Genomic DNA, 26,419 nt, shown 5'->3' with positions numbered 1-26,419 from the left:
TGACAGCAATGACAGATAAATTACTATAGAAATTTCATTCGCTCAATTATTCAATTGTTTTGTTTTGCTTCTAATTACGATTACGAACGGCCGGATTGCTCTTTAATTACGCGCATATCCAGAGTGCACGATGTAATAACTTTACAGAGTGCGCTTTTCAAAACGTATATTCAAGTGTAGTAGGTAAGAATCGACGCATACAGGCGCACTCAATCTCAGTGTAGATTAGTTCGTCTGGTTGGACGGTATATTTTTTTATCTGGAAAATGCGCGAGCATCTCATTTCAAGCTGACTTTGTTTAGTTCGTCGCGCGGGAAGCTGCTGGCCGGTTGAAGATTGATAGCTATGACTGATTATTTATATTAAAAAAAAGAGTGACTTAGTACGCGAGTGTTTAAAAGAAATAAAATCGCAATGGAATCGGCGGGAATTATTTCAGACTTGTTTCCCGAGTATGTAGTTAGTTTTGTGGATGAACTGGATGAGCATCCTTGGTTGTTCGCGTCCCTGGCGTCAATTCTAGTGGGTCTGAGTGGTATTCTGCCTCTTTTCATCATCCCGATCGACGAGACAGCCTCTTTCAAGGATGGATGTGAGTAATCTTTGTTTACGATCGTTACGCCATGGCCATGTGATACTATTTATAGTTTTTTTTCGCTTGTCATCTTAAGCATGTTTAAACCAGAATTATGATGTCTTTGTCTTATTGGATGATGCAGTTTGTTGTTAAATTTAATGTTGTGTAGATATTGGTCACTTTTATGTTATGGATGTATTAAAAATATACATAACCTTAACCTGAATATAAGTGAAATATTTAAACAAAAAACTTATGCATGAATTTTTACTTCCTACTATGTTCTAGATTGGTTAATAAATTTCGTAAGAATGTAAAAAGTGATATTCGTATAAACCTCAATGTGTCAGTGATAAAAAGTTATTGTGATAATTATCAGGAACTGGAACAACAACAATGTATTTTATCACTCTGTCCAGCCAGTGTGAGACAAAACAAATGAACAGTTCGCGTGCTCAATATTACAAAGTTCTATGTTACATTTTCAAGATGCCATAAATTAGCTTAAAGTTAGTTTGTCTCATGATAGTTTAAATTCAATTATTTTCAAGATAGTAGAAATTCGACTAAATGTCACTATGACATTGTTCAAATTTCAGTTTGTCAAAAGTGAAACATGGAGTAATATTGGGCCAGCGAATTGTTAATAAGAGGCAAAGTTTTGTTATTCTAGTTTGAAATGTACTTGACACAAAATGATTTTGTGTTTTCCGGAAATGTATTTTCTTTTTAGCAAGATGAACATATATTAGGAAAAATATCAACATCAGTGCACCAAAGGGACCCACTTCATGTAAGAGTTAAAAGAGGCTTACTTACATTAAATTTATAGAAAAAAAAAATATGTTGGTATGCAAATTCATATGGAGGAAGCCAGTAGCGTGCCTAGGGTTTTGGAGTAGGGCAAGCCGAAAGATATGTTTTCGTAATAACTGTCCAATCTTCACTCTTCGGGGTCAAATGCATCTGCTAGCGTGACGAGGCGAGCTAATCATAGCGCACGTCTGCTACGGAATGAATAATGTCATTTTGTATTTTGTTAGACAAATAGCTCGAGCTTGGTTTGTCGCTTTGAACATGTTTTTCTAGAACGCCGTCATATTTTGATAGCAACGATACAAGTTCCAAAAAATTGCCCCTATTTAATGAAGTGTTTGACTCATCGTGTCCTCTAAAAGGAAGTTCTTGCTGTGCTAAATGGCACACAATATCGACTAACCTCTGAAAAACACTACGATTGTTGTCAACACGCATGTTATGTTTTGATATTTCTTCTGATAATTGTCGCGACAAAGAGGCCTCGATCCTTTGTTTCCCAAAATTGCTAAAAGAAATCACTGCACACATATGTTTACCGGAATTCATGTGCCTCTTTATTGCTCCAGATAAATTATTTAAATCGTTATAGCCAGAAGTATTCCAAACGTTAATATCGTTCGAAAAAAATATGCAACACCAGCAATACATCTTATTTGTATGGGAACAACCAACAATCCAATGAGTTTTGTAGACGGCCCTACAGAAATTTCTCTTACGCGACTGACTTGACTGAGAAATACACAAGTCGGGTGTTGGTTTTGCCGCGGAAATTAGGTCCCGTTTTTCGACAAAGGTCAAAGACTTTACCTTGTTTTGGTTGACTAAAACGTGGACGCATTTCAAACCGTCACAAGGAACCACTTCTTGATCCATTGTTAACACTTATTAAACTAAGCGCCACAACGATGAACAAATTCACATTCACTATTTAATCAAATTCACTTAAACAAACTTTCGTTACTTTCGACTCGACCACTGACTCGGCTCAACTAAATAATAATACACTTGAAGTAAACGCGAACGCGCGCTGTGCGAACTTATGCAGCTAACTTCACACAAAATCCAAGCATAAATCGTCTTATAAAATTGCTATACATACCAACAAATAGTTACATCGTTCTTTGACGGTTTGTAGGCTGATAGTGCCCAGAGCGGGACGAAAAAGCAAGCACGGTTGCAAGCCAACGAGTGCGAGTTCGAGCAGGATAGCTAGAACATCCTCCGCCTGATTTAGTTCGCGCGGACGAGGCGCCACGCCGCGGCATAATTTTGCAACACGCTCGTGCCGCGGTTCGAGGCCGCTGTGGCTTGAATTTAATAATACGGGTTCGTTTGGCGCGCGATTTTCAAAATAATCTTTATTGATCTTATCACTACGTAATTTCGGTAAGGCAATTAGTTGCCTTAGGGCAAGCCCGGCTTTTGGGCTTGTATGGAAGTCCCGCCACTGGAGGAAGCTAACTTTGCAAGAAAACCAAAATCTAATTTGAATCCTAAACCTAATTCTGAAACCTTACCACATATCGCCGCTTAAGAATCAATACTGTCTAAGTAACAAATAATTTAAAATTTAGACAATTATGGCATGCTATTCGTTATTTTTTTCTGCACCTAACTGCATTTAAAGGTAAAAAACATCAAAAATGTTAGACAGTATTGATTCTTAAGCGTCGATATGTCATTGATAAATCATACTATGGTCAAACCTCAACCTATCAAAACTTTGAAGTAAAAGTGATTCACCAATTCAATTTGTAATATGTAGATATCTTCATATGGGAATAATCATGCATCTAGCACTGTCATCTCTATCAGTCATCTCCCAGTCCTCAAGACTTATCTCTCAATGGACCCAAAATAAATTTTATCTCTCTTTAGTAACAATGCTAAGATTGCGTAGCAGATTGTGACATCCAACAACTTGGGCAATGGAAAGTTCTAAGGTAGATAAAAAACGTTGACTAGGTAAAACTAGTGATTGATTTCACTTTTACAAAACTAAAACAGTTTTTGAATTGTATGTCATTTTGATTCTAAATTATACTTTCACTTGGCAAATGCACCGAGGGTATATGCTTCATTATAAAGGAATTTTCACTAAAACTGTTAACCGGTTTTGAAAAATATGATAGGAGAAAATAAATTTAGTTGAAAAATTAATCAATACCTATAATAGGTACCTATCTACCTAGTACACAAAAGCAATAACTCAGATGAACGAAATTTCAACGACATATTATTATTAGTACAGTCAACAACAAACAATTTGCACTTTTGCACCTTACTCCTTTCCTTTGTAATAATTTATTCACATATCAACTTTACTTTTTAAGCAACGACTTAAATTGTATTGGCATTGTTTGCAAATAATTTATATCAGAGTCACTCTATATGTTCATCGTGTTATTCGTAATTTTAAAAGAATAATAAACTAAAGACAATATCCTCTACCCTATCCGAAACAGTTAGGTATTAATTATCACACATAAACGCGGGAAAACCGCGGGAAATTAAAAAAAATACTAACGGTTGACCTCCCATAGAAAATTTTTTCGCGCCTTTTTCTACAGCTGTGTTTTAGTATGAATAGGATTTAGTTTAAAATAGTTTAATCAAAATTGGTTTTTCACCATTAAGCGCCTTTACGATCGTCATTTTCACGATCTCGATGCGTTGCGTGGGTTTTCTAATCTCACACATAGAGAATGTCAGCAAAAGCAATTTTACAGTTGAACGCATTTATTGGACCCAGCTGCGAAGGGTTGATACGACTGAAATAGGTCAATCGAGTTGGAATGCAGCAGATTGGCCCCATACAGGTCAAAACATCTCGGATCCCCGAGAGAACTTCCCCGAGGTCCTACTCAACATCAAAGGTTTGATAGGATTCCTCGAGGAGCTGGGCTGGCAAGACTAGTCAACCCCCTATGACGCAAAATAGGCGCAAGACAATACAATACAATACAATACAATAGGTCAATCGAGGTAGATTGTCGCTGTGGCAAGGAAATTTTGACGTAGGTCGAATATATTGTAATTTTTTCACGTGAATATTACGCAAAACTCTGCGTAGGGGGCGCCACTAGCCTGTACCCTGTGTGGATGTACCTACCCTACCTACTTCCAGCCTTGTAGTAGGCTGGATGATAATGATAATGAATGGCTGCTCAATAAGATAACAGCCCGGGATTGTATTTGTAACATCGGGACTCGGGAGTCCCCGAGGAGGGCAACGAGAACACTAGGGTTTATTAATAGTGTTCAGGAAAGTAAATGCAAAATGCAGACATATTTAATCATTCTTGCATGTGTTAATCTTATAGTTTGGCGAATATAACTTATTCAGTGCATATTACCTACGAATAAGCACACATACCTGCATAACATAAGTAACAGAGACACTTTTGTTTAACACGATTTATTTTATTAGCCAGATACCTATTGGCTATAAATTTTACTATGTCATTTTGTTTTTAAATTGTGGCCAACTGATTGAGGAAAATGTCAGTGACTCTGATTCTGATGCAATGAATAAATAATTGTTAACTGTCCTTTCAGACAATGGTCCTAATTGATTCGGACTGAAAATGTCCTCTGTGACTAGGGTTGCCAGATGGTCGGGATTTGGCGGGATTCTCCCGATTTTTAGCATGTGTTCCCGATTCCCGACTAAATGTAAACTGTCCCGAAAAACAGCTTCACGTTATAAAACAATAATTTCAAGTTCCGAACTGTCGTCGAGCGAGCGAGCTGACGTAGTGCCAATAATGTAAAATATCGTTGTTTTTAATACAATCACTTAAATTTGATTGTATTTTTTTTTCCCGACTTAAGTCCCAAAATCCCGAAAAATTGATCCCACCAAAAACATAAATGTAAAAAAGGAGAGCCAAGTTCAATACAAAAATTATGCTTGGCTGTGGGGCTCGCCGCAAAAAGAATGGAGATCTAAATGAGTGCCACTGCCAAGTTCTATGCAAAATCCAAATATGTATTTATAGGAACAAAATAACATTATAAACAAGTATTAAACTCTATTTCCTTGCTTTATTGGATACCTATAACAATTGCTGTTATTTAAAAAAATGTGAGATCTTAAAGTAGGTTAGATTTGACTTGGCCAGTTTTCATTATATCAATCATTTTATATATATTGTAATTCTGATAAAACCTGGCCAATCTAACCTACTTTAAGATCTCAAATTTTTTTATTTTTAGATTTTTTCCTACGCTTACACGCAATAACCGAGCTGGATTCCAAATTTCATCCTTCTAGGTCATCTGGAAGTAGGTTAGGTTTAGGTACTATAAGTCATAAGTCAGTCTTAAAATTTACGACTTTTTGACCTTCATACCTTTATAACCGTTTGAGCTAGCTTCATGAAATTTGGGCTTCTAGATATCCTTATGGATATAATTAAACACACGTAGTTTTATGTGTTTACGTCAAAGATGTTTTGAGTTATAGAAGGGTCAAAAGTGGCACCAAGTGGTTCGTGTAATATTACACTCGGCGCTGGCTAGCCAGTTCCTTTGCTTGAACTTGGCTTGACACGCTGCCGCGTGTCTAGATATTGTTTCCCGATAATAGCGCCTTTCGATCTGGCAACCCTATCTGTGACGCAACGTAAATCTTCTTTTATTTCATGACGCAGAAATGATAGTGATCACTCTTTTCCACTATCCACAAAGACCACAGAACATGCTGCACTTTTTTTGCTTTGAAAATAATGAATTATGCCTGACCGGACATAGACTGGCCGGCGCTCTGAGCATTGCATTCGCAATTGACAATGCATCTCAATGCTGAACACTTCACATTATAAAACATTTGAAAGTTTTCCTGACATGAGAGTGATAGATAGCTAATCGTAAACTTAGCTTTTCGGAGAGACCATCCCAAAACAGAGGACCTATACCTATCGCGAAAATCTGAATTTCGTTGTCTGCCTCTCTATTGCTCGAATATGCAAGACTGATAGAGAGGCAGTTAATGAGATTTCGATTTTCGCGGGAGACCCTCAGACTTAGTGGTCGTGGTCGAGATCCATTTCCATCGATGCTGAAGTTTGGGGCCACCACCAGACCACCACCATATCTGTTGATTAAATAACTTGAGTGTTGTGCTTCTAAAGTTGCAAGAAGGTACTGGGAAAAAATACCACTTGATAGATATATGGAAGACCCAGAATAAGTGGGCATCTCGCTCGTTTCTTCATAGTACGTGGAATGAGTTATCCCCTGAGGTATTTCCTTTGCGGTACGACAGTACGACATAGGGTTCTTCAAGAAGCGGGTATTCAGGGTTCTCAAGGGTCGGCAACGCATAAGTTCTTCCGATGTTGCTTTATGTTCATGGGCGGCTCGTTCGTTGACTATCACAAAAAAACCGGGCAAGTGCGAGTCGGACTCGCGCACGAAGGGTTCCGTACCATAATGCAAAAAAAAAGCAAAAATAAAACGGTCACCCATCCAAGTACTGACCACTCCCGACGTTGCTTAACTTTGGTCAAAAATCACGTTTGTTGTATAGGGGCCCCATTTAAATCTTTATTTTATTCTGTTTTTACTATTTGTTATAGCGGCAACAGAAATACATCATCTGTGAAAATTTCAACTGTCTAGCTATCACGGTTCGTGAGATACAGCCTGGTGACAGACGGACGGACGGACAGCGAAGTCTTAGTAATAGGGTCCCGTTTTACCCTTTGGGTACGGAACTCTAAAAATACCTATTTGATTGGGAAATATTGACTGGATCGTAATCTCAAGTGACAGTAGCAACGGACATCAATCACAATACAATGTTGTATTGCATTTATTTACTTTGTAAGAAGATAAGGGAAACCCGTAAAGTGTCGGTTATCTATACGTGCCGTACGTGAGGCGATTACGGAAAGATGGCACCTAAGGTCATTAAATGCCATGCTATCTCAAATAAATAGTAAACAGACCTGATATTATGGAGAGCGGCCCATTGTGAGGTTCCGGTTTGATTATTTTAACACTACAGTGTGGTTGTTTACTAACATTAAAATACAATTTGATGGTAACGTAACCATACAGGTACTATGTTGACTAAGACTTGTTATCAAGGTGTTTGTTAATCTAAGAATACAGAATAAAACTATGTATTAGTTTTGTCTTGTTTTACTCGAAATTCCTTTGGTCTACCTTTTTTGATTATCTCTGTTCCTGCTAATTATAAACAGATTTTTTTTGTGTTGTACGTTGTACCTATGCAATTATGTCTTTAGTTCGTTTTCTAAACTTTGCACGCGGAAGAATCGTTAGAAACTAGAAACCCTCCTAAATTTCCAAGAAACATGAAGCATCTATCTTTGAAGAGAGTTGGTAAATCTTATCCGTGCGCAGAAATGTAATTGGCTACTGTTGCCATGTTAAATTCTACCATTTAATGCTAAAAAGTACTAAATCTCTAAAGCGTACTAGAAAAGCATGATCTGACACTTCAAAAACAAGTTGTGTAAAAACGACCTGTATTCCCAGAGGGCAATGAACCATATTCCGTTAAAAACATTATTATCAGCCGTCTGTCTGTCCACTTATCGATATACGTGAGCCATCAAAGCCACTGATACGAGATGTGAACTCTACGACATTGCAATAGGCGTGTGACAGATGACCGATTGTTGATGACCTTATTTGTATCTTCGTTCGTTGTTCTTGTGACGAAACTGTATCTTCACTTCGTCTGCTGCAGAGAAAATATACTTTTTTAGGGTTCCTTACCCAAAGGGTAAAAACGGAACCCTACGATACGATACTTTTTTATTTATTAACACAAAATAATACATTTATAGAATCATGACAGCGAACAAAGCCCCCTGAGGCTTAACTGCCGCTGTAATCGCTCTTATTTACTATTAATATTAAGTATATTAAACTATGGAGTATTTCATTTCACGAAGTCGGCAATCATGTTTCTTATTATGAGGTGTTGTAGTCTAGATTCCCCATCTTCGTGATATGAGACACTCCTATAAGTGCGACGTATACCTATAATTTACTTAACTAAGATATAGGGCTTTCAATATTTGTTTACATTTATGTGGGTTGTTACTGATATTATTATAAGTTACTTCGGGTAGTTTGTTTAGGGTATGTGGTAACAAATATTCCCATCGTCGTTTACCATATGTATTAACACACTTTGGTAGGACAAATCGAGGCAAATAGGATAACTTTCGTAAATGTTGAGGTCTACAGTTTTTGTTTAGACTTCCTATTAGGTTTAAAATCTCCTCATTGATTATTGCCATATCTATTTTTTTATGTATACTAATAATTTTACAATTTTGTAATAATTCTTCATGGCTCTCTATTTTTTTTCCTCTTACATTATTTGGGACGATCGTTTTTAATAAACTTAGCTGTAGTCTATATATTTTATTTATGTATGTTTTATACGTTCTACCGTATTATAATAGTATACGATTTCGTTGCCAGGAAAAAATATAAATTTTTCGGGATTTTGGGACTTAAGTCGGGAAAAAAACATTCAAATTAAAGTAATTGTATTAAAAACAACGATATTTTACATTATTTGCACTACGCTCGACGTGTGTCGCTCGTTCGCTCGACGACAGTTTGGAACTTGAAATTATTGGTTTATAACGTGAAGCAGTCTTTCGGGACAGTTTTTACTTTGTCGGGAATCGGGAACACATTCTAAAAATCGGGAGAATCCCGCTAAATCCCGACCATCTGGCAACAGTGGCAACCCTACATGAACCTGATAGCTAGAGAGTTGAAATTTTTGCAGATGATGTATTTCTGTTGCCGCTATAACAACAAAATACTAAAAAGTTCGGAACCCTATGGGCGAGTCCGACTTGCACTTGTCTTGTTTTCTCTGTAAATGACCGTACGAGTAAAAAACATCCCCTTTAAATATATTATTTGTGACGTTCCACGGCAAAAGGTACCTTATGGCGGCTGGCGCTTACGTCGCATAGAGCCGCAATAATATTGGAGCGGCGTTAATAATAGCTTAAGCGCCAACCGCCATAAGGTACCTTTACCCGTGGGACATCACATTTGTTTAGAGTCGGACCTCGCTAAGTTTTCATGCCAAGTGCTACGTCAATGATTTCAAATAGTCCGGGAGCCGGCTGCATGAAACAAACCTCATCAAAAAATAGAATATACCTACCCTGTAGAGGTACCTGACATTTAGTAGATTCCAACGCACTTGGTCGGCCTAGGCTTAACCTGGCAGATTTTGTACAAATGGCAAAAACGTTGGACAAAAATTCATCAAAAAAAACCTCATCGAAAAATAGAATGAAACTTGTATGGTAGGATACCTGACCTTGAGGACAGTAAAAAAAAAGTGGTCGGCCTCACCTTAGCCTGGCAGTTTTTGCAGTCCGACCAGATTTATTGGGTCACGTGAGAGCTACAATTTACCTCATCGAAAAATAGAATGAAACAAACGGATTATAATAGCTGAAATAAGCCTGTCGACGTATGTCTTGGTCGGCCTCACCTTAACCTGGCAGTTTTTGCAGTCCGACCAGATTTATAAAAAAATCATCAAAAATTTTTTATCGAAAAATCGTATGAAACTTGTATGGTACGATAGCTGCCTTTGAGGACAGTAAAAAAAAAAGTGGTCGGCCAAATCCTGTGTTGGCAGGTTCCTGTGTCCGACCAATTTTGTGGTACCACGTAAGAGCTACAATTTACCTCATCGAAAAATAGAATGAATCAAACGGATTATAATAGCTAAAATAAGCCTGTTGACGTATGTCTTGGTCGGCCTCATCTTAACCTGGCAGTTTTTGCAGTCCGACCAAATTTATAAAAAAAACATCAAATTTTTTTTATCGAAAAATCGTATGAAACTTGTATGGTATAGCTGCCTTTGAGGACAGTAAAAAAAAAGTGGTCGGCCAAATCCTTTGTTGGCAGGTTCCTGTGTCCGACCAATTTTGTGGTACCACGTGAGAGCTACAATTTACCTCAACGAAAAATAGAATGAAACAAACGGATAATAATAGCTAAAATAAGCCTGTTGACGTAGGTCTTGGTCGGCCTCACCTTAACCTGGCAGTTTTTGCAGTCCGACCAAATTTATAAAAAAATCATCAAAATTTTTTTATCGAAAAATCGTATGAAACTTGTATGGTACGATAGCTGCCTTTGAGGACAGTAAAAAAAAGTGGTCGGCCAAATCCTGTGTTGGCAGGTTCCTCTGTCCGACCAATTTTGTGGTACCACGTGAGAGCTACAATTTACCTCATCGAAAAATAGAATGAAACAAACGGATTATAATAGCTAAAATAAGCCTGTTGACGTATGTCTTGGTCGGCTTCACCTTAACCTGGCAGTTTTTGCAGTCCGACCAAATTTATGAAAAAATCATCAAAATTTTTTTATCGAAAAATCGTATGAAACTTGTATGGTACGATAGCTGCCTTTGAGGACAGTAAAAAAAAATGGTCGGCCAAATCCTGTGTTTGCAGGTTCCTGTGTCCGACCAATTTTGTGGTACCACGTGAGAGCTACAATTTACCTCATCGAAAAATAGAATGAAACAAACGGATTATAATAGCTTAAATAAGCCTGTTGACGTATGTCTTGGTCGGCCTCACCTTAACCTGGCAGTTTTTGCAGTCCGACCAAATTTATAAAAAAATCATCAAAAAAATTTTATCGAAAAATCGTGTGAAACTTGTATGGTACGATAGCTGCCTTTGATGACAGTAATAAAAAAGTGGTTGGCCAAATCCTGTGTTGGCAGGTTCCTGTGTCCGACCAATTTTGTGGTACCACGTGAGAGCTACAATTTACCTCATCGAAAAATAGAATGAAACAAACGGATTATTATACCTAAAATAAACCTGTTGACGTATGGCTTGGCCGGCCTCACCGTAGCCTGGCAGTTTTTGCAGTCCGACCAAATTTGTGATACCACGTGACAGCTAGAATAGGACCACACATGCTGTATTCCATACGCATCATGACTTTGTGTACCTATCTGATGGGCGGGCGTATATGAAACGCCTTCTTGTACGTGCAGGTGATCCAGGTATACACCAAAGCTTAGTTTTCAATCGAACACTTGTAATATAAGAGGTAAAACTGCACGTGATCCTTCCAAAATTTAAATAAATGGTAAAATGTTCCTCCACGATGTTCTCAACGGGCATCTAGACTGCGTTGGATTGCTGTCACAGTTAGGGCTCCGCGCTCCCACGCGCCGAACTCGTCACACCACACTATTCCATATTCCCTGTCATCGTACCAATTATGGCCAAAATTCTATTCTATTAAATTCTGAGTAGAATCGCACGTACCTATAATAAATCGTTCCAAAACAATGACCCTTTCTTCTCCTCCAGACGTGTTTTCAAATCACAAATTGCAAAGCAACTTTCCTGGTAGTCACGCACTATCACACCCACTTACACACATACACCCACCCACCCACACACACACACACACACACACACACACACACACACACACACACACACACACACACACACACACACGAACACATAAATTCCAATAAATGCATACAAACTAATAGATTTGCTCGTTTATGTAGGTACTGTATGTATTTTTATTTTACTATTTTTTATTTATTGTTTACGCAAAATTAGAGCTATACCTACTATTTTAGGATTTTTTTTCCAGTTTACAGTTATTATTAATTTTTTCTCTTTTTCTTTGTACCTTAAAGACTTACAAATTAAGTTATATTTACGATTCTTGTACAGCACAAGTTACAAGTCTACCCACAGATGATTTTTTATTATGTATAAATTACAGGAAGTTCTGTTATTGGCTATGCTATAAGTTCTCATGTTTTTTGTATATTATTTAATGTAAACGCTGTTGAACTTCTCAATAAATATAAATAAATAAAAATACACAAGATAACCTCACATATATTAAGTGATTCGTGATTGTTATTTCTTCGACTCGCAAAGGCGTTATGTGTCCTTCAAACCATTTGATCTTATACATTTCATCTCTTAATGTCCAGCCACAATGTGTTGCATCAAATTTGATGCAAGTGGATTCTGCCGCACACTGCCACATTGAATTTATGAAAGCCGCCCGTAACAAGCCATACGTCAACAGGGTTATTTTAGCTATTATAATCCGTTTGTTTCATTCTATTTTTCGATGTGGTAAATTGTAACTCTCACGTGGTACCACAAAATTGGTCGGAGACAGGAACCTGCCAACACAGGATTTGGCCGACCATTTTTTTTTACTGTCCTCAAAGGCAGCTATCGTACCATACAAGTTTCATACGATTTTTCGATATAAATTTTTTGATGATTTTTTCATATATTTGGTCGGACTGCAAAAACTGCCAGGTTAAGGTAAGGCCGACCAAGACATACGTCAACAGGCTTATTTTAGCTATTATAATCCGTTTGTTTCATTCTATTTTTTGATGAGGTAAATTGTAGCTCTCACGTGGTACCACAAAATTGGTCGGACAGAGGAACCTGCCAACACAGGATTTGGCCGACCACTTTTTTTTTACTGTCCTCAAAGGCAGCTATCGTACCATACAAGTTTCATACGATTTTTCGATAAAAAAATTTGATGATTTTTTTATAAATTTGGTCGGACTGCAAAAACTGCCAGGTTAAGGTGAGGCCGACCAAGACATACGTCAACAGGCTTATTTTAGCTATTATAATCCGTTTGTTTCATTCTATTTTTCGATGAGGTAAATTGTAGCTCTTACGTGGTACCACAAAATTGGTCAGACACAGGAACCTGCCAACACAGGATTTGGCCGACCACTTTTTTTTTACTGTCCTCAAAGGCAGCTATCGTACCATACAAGTTTCATACGATTTTTCGATAAAAAAGTTTTGATGATTTTTTCATAAATTTGGTCGGACTGCAAAAACTGCCAGGTTAAGGTGAGGCCGACCAAGACATACGTCAACAGGCTTATTTAAGCTATTATAATCCGTTTGTTTCATTCTATTTTTCAATGAGGTAAATTGTAGCTCTTACGTGGTACCACAAAATTGGTCGGACACAGGAACCTGCCAACACAGGATTTGGCCGACCACTTTTTTTTACTGTCCTCAAAGGCAGCTATCGTACCATACAAGTTTCATACGATTTATCGATAAAAATTTTTTGATGATTTTTTTAAAAATCTGGCCGGACTGCAAAAACTGCCAGGTTAAGGTGAGGCCGACCAAGACATACGTCAACAGGCTTATTTTAGCTATTATAATCCGTTTGTTTCATTCTATTTTTCGATGAGGTAAATTGTAGCTCTCACGTCGTACCACAAAATTGGTCGGACACAGGAACCTGCAAACACAGGATTTGGCCGACCATTTTTTTATTACTGTCCTCAAAGGCAGCTATCGTACCATACAAGTTTCACACGATTTTTCGATAAAAATTTTTTGATGATTTTTTTATAAATTTGGCCGGACTGCAAAATCTGCCAGGTTAAGGTGAGGCCGACCAAGACATACGTCAACAGGCTTATTTAAGCTATTATAATCCGTTTGTTTCATTCTATTTTTCGATGAGGTAAATTGTAGCTCTCACGTGGTACCACAAAATTGGTCGGACACAGGAACCTGCAAACACAGGATTTGGCCGACCATTTTTTTTTACTGTCCTCAAAGGCAGCTATCGTACCATACAAGTTTCATACGATTTATCGATAAAAATTTTTTGATGATTTTTTTATAAATCTGGTCGGACTGCAAAAACTGCCAGGTTAAGGTGAGGCCGACCAAGACATACGTCAACAGGCTTATTTTAGCTATTATAATCCGTTTGTTTCATTCTATTTTTCGATGAGGTAAATTGTAGCTCTCACGTGACCCAATAAATCTGGTCGGACTGCAAAAACTGCCAGGCTAAGGTGAGGCCGACCACTTTTTTTTTACTGTCCTCAAGGTCAGGTATCCTACCATACAAGTTTCATTCTATTTTTCGATGAGGTTTTTTTTGATGAATTTTTGTCCAACGTTTTTGCCATTTGTACAAAATCTGCCAGGTTAAGCCTAGGCCGACCAAGTGCGTTGGAATCTACTAAATGTCAGGTACCTCTACAGGGTAGGTATATTCTATTTTTTGATGAGGTTTGTTTCATGCAGCCGGCTCCCGGACTAAAACAATCAATATATGTAAACAAATCTATTACATAAGTAAATAGAGCCTTAGAGAGCTGTATTACCCCCACCGAGGTTATTTAGATTTACCCCCAAGCACAGAATAAAGGCCGAGCCACACCGGCTTGCGTGTGCGTGACGTGCGCGTGAGCGTGCGCTAAAATGTTGGAGCCGCACACGCACACGTCACGCAAGCGGTGTGCCATCTCTCATAAGGATCTGTATACTACAACGCCGCACGCGCACGTGCACTTCACGCACACGCAGCCGGTGTGCACAGGCCTTAAGTAATAGTTGCCCCAGGTTCGGAACCGACGGTTTCAATAAACCTTGATTTTTTTTAAGTATACACGTGACAAGCATCCGAAGATTACTATTATCAGTAGATACATTGATAGTGTAGATACAGCCAATCGATAGTGAATTGACGATAGTTATCAGAAATCTCGACGTAGTATTACGGGATTACCATTTAATAATGAAGATTATACTGACAGTGACAATATTTAATTGTATTATACCTATGTATTATGTAATCGGATTATATCGCGTATAATGAATTTATAATACGTTCCGACGTTTGTTCCTTTAAAGTTTACAGCGTTCATTGTTAATGGGTTATTTAGTTGATTACAATGATTACGTACTGACAGTGACTGAATTAAAACTTGTGTATAAATAAAAATTTTAGTGTAAAATTAACACAATTTGTGTGTATATTTAATTAGCACTATTGAAATGAATTTTTCTCTTCCGTACCTACTACTAGATGGAAATAATTGCCAATATTAATGGCGAGAAGTCATACGGATGACATCACTAGATTTAGACCACAAGTCCATGACTCTGATACCGTAAAACGGGGTGAGTAGGTTTCGCGGGGAGAGTTGGGTTATGAATGGGGAGAGGTTTGAGAAGGGGGTGAGAAGGGATTTTAAGGCTACTGCTACAAAAATAATGTATTCCAATTTAAAATGGGGCTATAGTAATACGCATAATAAAAAAAAATCGATCCAACTATCTTCAAAAATCACCTTTGTATGAAAAACCCTCTCACCCCAAATACGAGGCACTACGGGATGAGGTGGGTTTTCCTCTTTATCGTCAAAGTTATGAAATGGAACTACCCAAAATAAAATACAAACTGAAATACAAACGTCCGAACCACTTATTATTTACACCATTCAGTTTTCACATGTAAAAATAAAATTTTATCGAGGTTTGAAAGTCAAATTTCACCCAAATCACCCCATTTTACGGTACTGCCAAGTGCCAATGATACTGTACTGATGATACTGTAAATTTTACAACGGCATTGGAAGAGAAAAGGTAGTTTGTGTGGTAGGATTTTATAGGTACCTAATATCCAGTTATCGCTACAATTATAAGGCATAACCTTCGGGATGACATACATGTAGGCATCAATATCTTGATACTGACTCATTCTTATGCGCTATTGTCATCACTCATCACTTTATAAGATGAATTCATTATTATTGTTTCTCCGTTTGAAAACTCACATAGGTACAACAACTCGAGTTGTACAACTCGTACAACATCCAGCACGGATATCATGGTCGCATTTTTATCACTCGTGATATCATGCGTCACTTTGCGGCACTTTCATACTTGTTAGAACGTGATAAGCATGGTGACTGATGATAAAAAGGCGACCATCTTAGCCCTACGGGTTATTTGGTAGGCGTGCGTGGGGATACAGAATCTGGGTCTAGGTTCTAGACCAAATGATCGATCGATGATCGACCGCGACTGTTCCATTCTACCATCGATCGATTATCGATCGATTGGTGTGGTAACACCCTTACGCGGACGAAAGCATAAGCGGAAGCATGGTATAATAATATACTCCGCCTGGTACTCTCTTCCCGTCTTTTCGTTGTCACGTGACTGACACAAGCCTACGTCATCATGCGACAGCGTTATATGATAACATGCGATAGCGCTATATATAGCGGCCATGTTATTGTGACGTAGGCTTGTCTCACTCTGGGAAGAGAAGACCATGTTTTATTAGACTATGAGCGGAAGCTAGTCAGATACAAAAGTTTATAATGCAGCTGCAATTCAACACAATTAGAGCTCCTCTCTCCGCGCCTCTTCCTAGGAAGCGCGGATGAGGAAGCGTTTTTACTAATCGTATAACTGAATGCGCTACAGAACCCGGTTCTGTAGCGCATCAGCTATGTTCGCGGAGGCGCACACGGACGGGTTCCACGCCATCATCCGCAAGAAAGTGGCCTCCTTGCTCAGTCGCGTTCGAAGCAGCAGCAACAGCATCCTGGGACTGTTTGCGTATAGGTTCGACTGCCCCATTTATAACAAATGGAGGCAAATAATGCTCGGGCTTGTGTAAAATATATTAATTTATTTAGTTGTTATTTTAATTGTAATTTAGTTGTTATTTTAAATGTTTGTATACTAACATAGACTAAGGCATTGTTGCTAACAACTTTTTATGGGCCACAGGCCTGAAATAAAGAATTATTTAATTTAATTTAATAACAAGGTTAACGTAAGTGGAATGACAGACGCATGTAGTTTACAATTTAAATCTGCGTGAAGCCGGGTGATTAGTATGCATATTCGCGGGTTGGATTGCCAAGTTCAAGGGTTTATAGCAACAATCGAAAATATGGCGTAATTTTAATGAAATAAGCCGTTTATATACAAATCGGCCAAGTCATGATACGAAAATGTGGCACACTTATGGAAACGTAATAGGTTAGTTTGGCTCTGATTGAAAAACTGATTCAATCTAGAGTTATATAAAAATTAGTCACTATGTTACGCTACATGACTGTTTTTTAGTACTGCCTTCACGTATCTTGGTTTTGTAGTTGTAGAACTCGTAGAATCTAGTCAAACATTCTTCTTTACTGAAGTAATCACAGGCAATTTCAAATCGTCAGTTAAACATAATTTACATTATCTACCTAAAATATCCATTATTAATATCAATGTAAGAGTCTTCTTCTTTAGGTTCCTCTTATATAAAAGGCTTTATTTTGCTGACTGGACTACGGAATAATCCACGAGAGAGAGAGAATCCACTCACAAAAATTTATCAACCACTAGTGTCTTCTTGGACCAGAACTCCTGCCACTTAATTTTATCTTACGTTCTCGTTGATTTCAGCTGGTGCGGCTACACTGCGGATACTGCTGAGCTTCGCAGTGGGCGGGCTGCTGGGAGATGTGTTCCTACATCTGCTGCCAGAGGCGTGGCAGCACGACTTCGCTTCTACGAAAGGTAATTACTTCAGCTGGCGCAGCTACACTGCGGATACTGCTGAGCTTCGCAGTGGGCGGGCTGCTGGGAGATGTGTTCCTACATCTGCTGCCGGAGGCGTGGCAGCACGACTTCGCTTCTACGAAAGGTAATTACTTCAGCTGGCGCAGCTACACTGCGGATACTGCTGAGCTTCGCAGTGGGCGGGCTGGTGGGAGATGTGTTCCTACATCTGCTGCCGGAGGCGTGGCAGCACGACTTCGCTTCTACGAAAGGTAATTACTTCAGCTGGCGCAGCTACACTGCGGATACTGCTGAGCTTCGCAGTAGGCAGGCGGGCTGCTGGGAGATGTGTTCCTACATCAGCTGCCGGAGGCGTGGCAGCACGACTTCGCTTCTACGAAAGGTAATTACTTCAGCTGAGCGACACTTCGGATACTGCTGACTAGGTATACATTATTCTCTTTGTATTAAGTTTTATATGGTTTTAACACTGTTCCACCATATATGTATATGTATATACCATATGGCTATTTACTTTCATAATACAACCTCACCAATCCTTAATGGAGTAATATATCATTGCAGCAATATTTACAAAATGTCGAAGACGACCAGAGTTCGAAGTTTATAACAAACAGACGAGGTCTTCTTGACCTAATTAACAACAAACTATTCAGAATTTAATGCATGCCTACTATTCGTATGTTTTATAACAAAGTTAATATGTTTTTTGTTATAAATATTTTTGATTGAAACCACAAGTTTAATTGAAATAACGAATATTACTTCTTTGACATGTAAATTAAGTTTAAAAAAAAAATTTATAATCATTTTTACAACATAATAGAAACACTACGAAAACTTATAAATAAAAAATTGCCCTAAGTCGTGGTCCGTAGGTAGGGTGCCCAGAAGGCTGGCCGCATTGCCCCGCTGGATGGCAATGCTGATATTGATTAGATATCCATTGTACATAGTATTAGTGACAATGGTGACAACAAGACAGCGGAAATTGATTTGCCATGTGATAATATCACTCGTGTAACGTTTGACTTTCCTATAAGGTCGGCCAAGCATAACTAGACGATTTCACCAGCAAATTGCATAATACCTTAAGCATTTAACAGTAGACTGTCAATTGGGTTAAAGAAACGTAACAAACAGATCGACATACCTACTAATCAATCTAATCATACACAAATTAAAAGTTTTTTTTTCAGAAAAGTATTTTAAACTTATAGTACTATATAGTTTTTCAAAGGACTTTGTCATTTCAAACATAGACAGAGAGAATCATACTATCGGTGTCTTACACTAGTACTAATAGCATCCAAAAGGAAAGGATGAGTTTTTTTTTCTTTTTATTTACTGTCAAATTTGGTTTGACCAACTATATGTACATTGTACACTATTCATCAGTAACTTGAGGGAAATTTTTTTATCTGCCTCACTATCGCTCGAATATGCAAGAACAATATTATGATAATACTAATTCTGTGGCAATAGAAAGTCAGATAACGAAATTTCGATTTACGATATAGGCAGAGGAGAAAATAGATATAGAATAGAGATAAAATCGATAATTTTATTTATTTGAAATAGCACGTGATGGTCCTATTTTTGTGAAATGAAAATATCTGATGATAATTTAGAATTACGAAATTCTATCGTATTGGTGGAACGGATTTTTTTAAAAATACTTATTTATAGTTAGTTTTTTTTGTATTAGAAAAAACTGAATAAAGGTAAACAATCTTGACTTGTCTTTTTATTGATATCTAAACACTTTTGAAAAATAAGTCATGGCAAATTGTACAGTGATTTGGTTTATACTGTCAGACTGTATAAATTTTGTTTGAATAAATAAAATAAAATAAATATGTTACAATTATGAATCATCGATTATTTACATTCTTTTGCTTTCATAAGTTATAGTCACTGATTTTATAAAAGCGTTTGTTATTAAAAGACACGTCGAGATCGCTAGTCTTTTTCTAATGCTAAAAAACGACCTATAGATGTTGGATAATGCTATCAATGTTTCCAAACAAGCATTGAATTGAATCATTCAAGTAAACATATTTTGCACACTTCATCAAGTTTACTGGATTCTGGTGAAATTGCAAAAATGACTAATATTAATATCACTACACGCAGTTCACTTCATTCACACGCTCGCGACACAAAACCTCCACTAACGTCTACGACTCATTTGATTCTACAATTAAAATTCTACTTTATACCTCTCTAATAGGATCGCTTTTTATATTGAATAATTCAAAACACAAAACCTCGACTTGTATACGACTAAAATGAATGTACAATTAAAACTCGACTGTATGCTGCTTGTTATAAGATCGGTTTTACCAGTTATTGATAATAACACAAAACCTCAGCTGTCGCACGGATTGTTTACGTGTGTAGGAAAATGTATGTGTGCCTCACGGCAATGGACTTCAACTTCGCTATCATGTTTGCCCGTTTATAGGTTATGTTTATAAATATACGCCTTATCGTGTTGGTGTCATTAGACATAAAGGTGTATCGGTATTACTATGTTTTATGGTGTCAAAACTAGGGAGAGATACATGTAAATAAATAATTGATAACCAGTACCTACAAACTTGCGTTTTCTTCCTAGGAAAAAATAACTGTAAACACTGTATGAACAATGCCACAGATAGGTGCCACGACATGGCAGTACCCAGGATGGGGTTGGGGCTGGTACGCACTACTAAAAACGCCTAATAGGGTATTTGACTGTATTTAAAATAAATTATTTTGCATCATGCATGAAATAAAGAACCAGAAGATTAATAGAGAAACGTAGACAGCAGTTATTTTAAGGCACAATTTGTATTTAAAAACCCGTATAAAACTAAGGAGTAGATAATTTGATTGTGTCGTCACATGCTAGTGTTTCATATAAATTCCATAGTAGCAAAATCGTTTTGAGAGTTCGAAAAAGGAACTAATTTGAGTAGTCAAATATCATATAGGTAATTCGAATGTTTTTCTTTATTTCAGAAGGCGAACACGTATCAATGAAATGCGGCCTCTGGTGTCTCTTCGGCATGCTGGTGTTCATCGTCGTGGAGAAGCTCTTCGCGGCCTCCGAGGAAGAGGAAGAACCTAAACAGAACGGCTCCATCAAGCAGATAGAGATAGAGGAGATAGACAAGCTGCTGACGGCGGAGAAGAGGAAGCGGGGGACGTCCGAGGGGGAGGGGATCTGTGGGGGGAACGGGATGGTTACGGCTAAGCAGCTGTATGATTCCTGTGTGTTTAATAATAATACTAAAGGTTAGTTTATACAGACGCATTGATTTATCTACACCAGGAGATAGGTGCATTAAGAGTCACAAAGTGGATAAATACGACACATCACAAATGATATTTCTTTGAGACAATTCATGAACGACTGGTCTATCTATGTTTACACAAATTAAGATTTGACTTAAAACAAATATGACACATCACAAAATGATATTTCTTTGAGACAATTGATGAACGACTGGTCTATGTTTACACAAATTAAGATTTTACTTAAAACCTAAAAAAATTGAGTCAATGCGTAATTAGAACTTATTCACAGGAGAAGGCGGGTGCTGCAGTAGCGGTTCAATAGCTAACGGCTCGCCACAGCGGTGCGGGAAAGGCAACCGATGGATGGGGCGGTGCCTTCTACGAGAAGCCAGGGAGAAAGCACTAGCAGCTGCCAAGGAGAAACCTGAGAGAAAAGACGTAAGTCTAACATTACAGTAAAATAAGTTATTAAGCTAAGGAAGAACCGTTTTTAACGAAACCAGAATGTTGGAAATAAAGAAAACAATGGATAAATGTACCGCCTTGGGCTAGGCATGGACGACTCTGGGATACCGGCCCTATACCACGATGACAGAAGCGACAATTGTCAACATTATTTTGAATGGCAATAATGGCGTAAGATGATGAAACGCCGGAGTGGGTTAAGTCGGTAGGGCCATCTCTCTCTCCCCCCTCGCCAGGAGAGGGGAAAGGAGCGGCGAGTCCTACACACCATGCGCAAACGCATTCCTACTCTGCCAAAAAAAGCGTGCAGGCTACGGTAAATGGTTTCTACTGTCGAAATTCATTTGGCAGACTATAAAATATGTTACTTTCGTAAAGAGCTCACGAAAGATCCGCCTACTCATTTGCAGGTGGCGGGTTACCTGAACCTGATGGCTAACTCCATCGACAACTTCACACACGGGCTGGCGGTCGGCGGCTCCTTCCTTGTAGGCTTCCGAGTCGGCCTGCTCACTACCTTCGCTATCCTAGGTTAGTACTTCAAGAACGAAAAGACAATAGATAAACTAAAAAAAAAAATGTCTTGGAACAATATGTTAGGCTCCTTACTTATGCAATATCATGCATGGCTAAAGCTTAAACTACCTTTTGTGTTTTATCACCATGAGTTATACTTAACTTGCCATAGTTTAAATTAAATTGCCTTGACGAAAAACAGTAAGGGGCCCAGAACTATACCTTGAGGCACTCCTAAGTAAAACATTTTATGTTGTATGCCGAGCTGATAAAGTATCATTAATGGGTATTCTTTGTATTCTGTACGAAAGATACGACGCAACGAAATTTAGGATATCATTTTTGATGTCATAGCAACTTTAACTTTCATAAGTAACGCTATCAGATCAAAACGAGGATTTGGCAGACCACGTCGGCGATGGCGAGACGAGTTAGACTCCTTTTTAAAGGAATGGCCAGAGACTGCACAGGATCGGGAAGACTGGAAAAAGTGGGGGGAGGCCTTTGCCCAGCAGTGGGACATTATAGGCTCCCAATAATAAAGTAACGCTATCAGCACAGTCAAATGCCTTCGATAAGTCTTGTAATAAATCACACTATCGACACAGTTGATAGGTCTCGTTAACTTACCACGTTGACTTTAAGTATACCAAAACTCAACGTGGGAAGCGCGTAATTATGGTTGGTGAGCATAATTTTCTCCGTAGTATATCGTATAGTATGTCGTACCTAGTGTATAGTGGTGTATTAACCTGGCCTGTTTGCCCGCAGTACACGAGATTCCGCATGAGGTGGGTGACTTCGCCATCCTACTGAAGAGCGGGTTCTCGCGCTGGGAGGCAGCTAAGGCTCAATTGGTGAGATGACTAGCCCCCTTATTCATAAAACTTTCAACACAGTGTCGAAAATCCGACTATCGGGTATTTTATGATTTCGTCCCCAGGCCGGACGACCCGATGGTAGGGATCGTGGTACTACTGGCTACTGCTTTATATGACGAAATTGTTGTGGCCTGGCGCGGACGTCTTGTTTGGCTGGGTGGCAATGAATGTGTAAATTTTATTAAATTTCTTTCTTTCTTACAAATACATAAGTGAAAATGACAGATAAAGACAAACGATTCATAGCTCATTCAGGCCAGTATATGTATAGGTTCGAAAAATACTGGAAACCATTCAATTTTCAGTATCTTTTTGGTTCAGGTTTTAAACACCAATTCTTGTGTTTGTGCAGGCGACGGCGTCAGCTGGTCTGATCGGAGCCATGACAGCCGTAATATTCAGCGGAGCCAGGAATGCTATTGGTAAGCCTTTTTAGGGTTCCGTACTTAACAAGGGTGCCATATCATTTCACCATGTTCACGTATAGTGCGACATAAAATAGTAGAAAATAAATGAAGACACCACTTTCTACGTAACTGTCGTCATATTTTTGACATAAAATGCTTAAACATGGTAACAATTTAGTATGGATTTTTTTAGTTAAATTTATTTAATTTCTACTATTTTATGTCGCACTGTATGTCTGTCGTTTTTCAGCTCGGCTTAGTAAACATAAGTAGTTACTGCAAATTGATAAGCAGACATAAGGTGACGTTCTTAATTTTCGGATCAGATCGCCAAATTCGTTGGGATACATCCTGTCCTAAGCAATATAAGCGTTAGATGGCAGCAATGCGGTTTTGAATGAAAATATTTCTTTTCAGGCAACTATTCGCCCATACCTTAAAACTAGTATACATATTATTATAAAATATATCTTAAAACTAAATACACACAATTATGGCTGCGATGCAGTTCGCAACCCCGCAGTGTCAGGGAGTCGGCCGCGGAACCGCCGGAACTTGACACTCTTCGGCCAAAACTCCTTGGTGGTCGCTAAATGTTCAGTCGGAACGCTCATGTTATGACCCATGGCGTTTTTTTCTTAATTTCTTTTTCTCATTGAATGAAAGTTCACGAATATACTATGATCTTTACAGAGGCAAAAACATCCTGGATAGTCCCGTTCACGGCGGGTGGGTTCCTCCACATAGCGCTGGTGACCGTGCTGCCAGACCTGCTGCGAGAGGAGGACAAGTGGGAGTCGCTCAAACACCTCGCTGCACTGGTTGCCGGCATCGTGGTCATGGCCGTCATGACGCATTACTTTGGATAGGCATCCAGGCTAGGATAGGGCCCCTAGGCACTTATACTCTGTACCTTTAGGTATTTAAATAAAAGTAAACAAAATCTACCCTCAAATGGCTCCAAGCCAGTTAAGGGTAGATGAAAACATTACATGATCAAATAATGTAGGTTAGGTTGTTCAGTGACAGATCCAGGCGGTTTTGTATTTGGTGGGTTAACCAGTAACTGTTATAACTACCCGAAAATGTACAAATTGTTTACTTTTATTTAAATACCTAAAGATACAGACTAGTATGGAACCCCCTTTACCACCTGAAAACTGTTGCTAGGTTATTTGGGACCCTAAGGTTCGGGCCTTGTGGGCCTAGGGGTAATCCGGTAGGTGTCTGGAAGTAGGGAGTCCCAGCAGTGGACTCCATGCTCGTAAATTATTATGAGCTCCGAATATTATGAACAACCTTAATCTGGATATTTTTAAATATTCTAAGTATATAATGCAGTGACTACAAAATTGATGCCTCAACATCAATTACGTTGTAAGTATGTCTAATTGCATACATAAAATACCAGTTATACACATATTCCATACATTTTTATAACTTCATTATTAATTGATAAGGTTTTCATAACTTTGATTTTTTTTATGTAGAAAATTAAAAAGTAAATATGTGACACAGATTTCTAAAACAGCCCTGAATTAACCCAAACTAATTTATGGATATCTCGAATATATGAGCAAGCAGTATTCGAATATATATTTTGGTGGAGCAATGTGACTTGTTAGATTGCGATGCGAATTATTATATTATTAGGTAATAGCATTAAGTAAGGGCAGTGTTCTGGTTCAATTCTAAATTTAAAGCATTAACTTTACACGCGTAAATACTCCGTGACAGTCGAGTCATAAATATGTACACGTTATTTTAATTAAGGCATATTAAAGATTTCGACGTCGCAAATATATGAATATGTAAATATTATTGTTACTATTACATAGTTTTAATATTCGCATACGAAGAAATGGTGCCATCTAATCGGTGCATCAAAAACAATTATAAATTGTAAAATATTACACTAATATAATATTGTCATATTTAAAAAGTGGCATGTCAATTTGATCATTTTGATCGCTATCATAAACATCACTTACAGTCATTTTTATTGTACGTCAGAAGAATAGTTTTCCATTATTTTCCTTTTCCAGGCCGCACCAATCTACAAGGTTTTCCCAAAAAATCCAAATATATTCCAATCAATCCAGCTTTGCTGATTAATTTGAAGACATGTCACATTTCCGGAAAACCAATCTAATCTGAACCTTAAATCGGAATGCGAAAGTTGAAATTCTATTGGCTCGTATGTGGTCGATAAATCGTACTATGCCTGGAAATGGGTTAAACTGATATGGAACTATTATAAAATAAATTTTAAAATACATTATCGAAACGTTCAAATCACACTTTAGTAAATAGACTTAGCCAAAGAAGAGTAGCATTAACAATAGACATATTAATATTAATTATATTTTAACTTTTCATGAACACACTTTTTCATCACTTCTTAAGGGGTATCCAGACGGGACTGACGAAATCAGTCGCTTTGTTCAGGAAAATAATTGGTCAATCTCATCTAGCGTCCACACGTACACAAATTAAATCACCAATTTGAATTCTACTATGAAAATTGGCATTTTTGTATCCGCACCTGCTGATGTGATCGGGGAATCAAATTGGTATTTGCGTCCGCACGGCCCTGTTCGATCGGAGAATTTCATCAGATTGGCGAAAAATATTGTCTCGTCTGGATACAATTTTAACTTACTCAACACATCGTCACATGTATGTGTTCGAGTTTTTTTTTCTGTTTAAATAATATCAAATATATTTAATGTTTCATAGTCGAAAATATGGTTAAGTAAATATTTAAAGAAGAGATTGATTTATCTCCACTATAAAGTATAGCTAAGTCATAGATGTTAGCTAAAAAAATCACCATTTAAATTTATAGACAGGTCGTAAAAGGGCATTCCAAATTAAAGTTGCACCCCAAATTTTAGTTTTTGGAATATTTATATTTTATTGACTCTTTTGAATCACGAGCTATTTCGATCCTAATACACGAAAAAAACTGTCCCCAAAATGACATACAATTTTTTTTGTCCGTTCCGTTACGGCCATAGATATATTGAATACCGTAATCGAACAGAGCA

The 26,419-nt window shown here is 37.9% G+C and overlaps 1 protein-coding gene across 2 annotated transcripts; it reads left to right on the top strand.

The window, feature by feature from the left end:
• The first annotated feature begins 66 nt into the window (after positions 1-66).
• Positions 67-26,419, top strand: LOC134675136 (zinc transporter ZIP13 homolog). Of its 2 annotated transcripts, none has more exons than XM_063533297.1 (8): positions 67-593; positions 17,826-17,939; positions 20,822-21,097; positions 21,390-21,538; positions 21,976-22,096; positions 22,853-22,938; positions 23,315-23,384; positions 24,063-26,419. In XM_063533297.1, the coding sequence occupies exons 1-8, from the start codon at positions 416-418 to the stop codon at positions 24,236-24,238; spliced, it is 1,170 nt and encodes a 389-aa protein (XP_063389367.1). In that variant the 5' UTR covers positions 67-415; the 3' UTR covers positions 24,239-26,419. The 2 variants fall into 2 exon arrangements, with proteins under 2 accessions (XP_063389367.1, XP_063389366.1); XM_063533296.1 differs by lacking the exon at positions 17,826-17,939 and adding an exon at positions 17,699-17,812 and having other exon boundaries at positions 68-593.

This window comes from Cydia fagiglandana, chromosome 21 (genome assembly GCF_963556715.1).
Source record: "Cydia fagiglandana chromosome 21, ilCydFagi1.1, whole genome shotgun sequence".
Lineage (NCBI taxonomy): Eukaryota > Metazoa > Arthropoda > Insecta > Lepidoptera > Tortricidae > Cydia > Cydia fagiglandana.
The sequence above is the reverse complement of the archived record's forward strand: the minus strand, read 5'-3'. Positions and strand labels throughout refer to the sequence as shown.

Bases quoted from the DNA above. Each gene is read 5' to 3' on its own strand.
- LOC134675136 (XM_063533297.1), top strand. From the start codon at position 416: ATGGAATCGGCGGGAATTATTTCAGACTTGTTTCCCGAGTATGTAGTT. The intron at 22,939-23,314 runs GTGAGATGACTA...GTGTTTGTGCAG, and splicing joins AGGCAGCTAAGGCTCAATTG to GCGACGGCGTCAGCTGGTCT. The intron at 23,385-24,062 runs GTAAGCCTTTTT...TGATCTTTACAG, and splicing joins CGGAGCCAGGAATGCTATTG to AGGCAAAAACATCCTGGATA.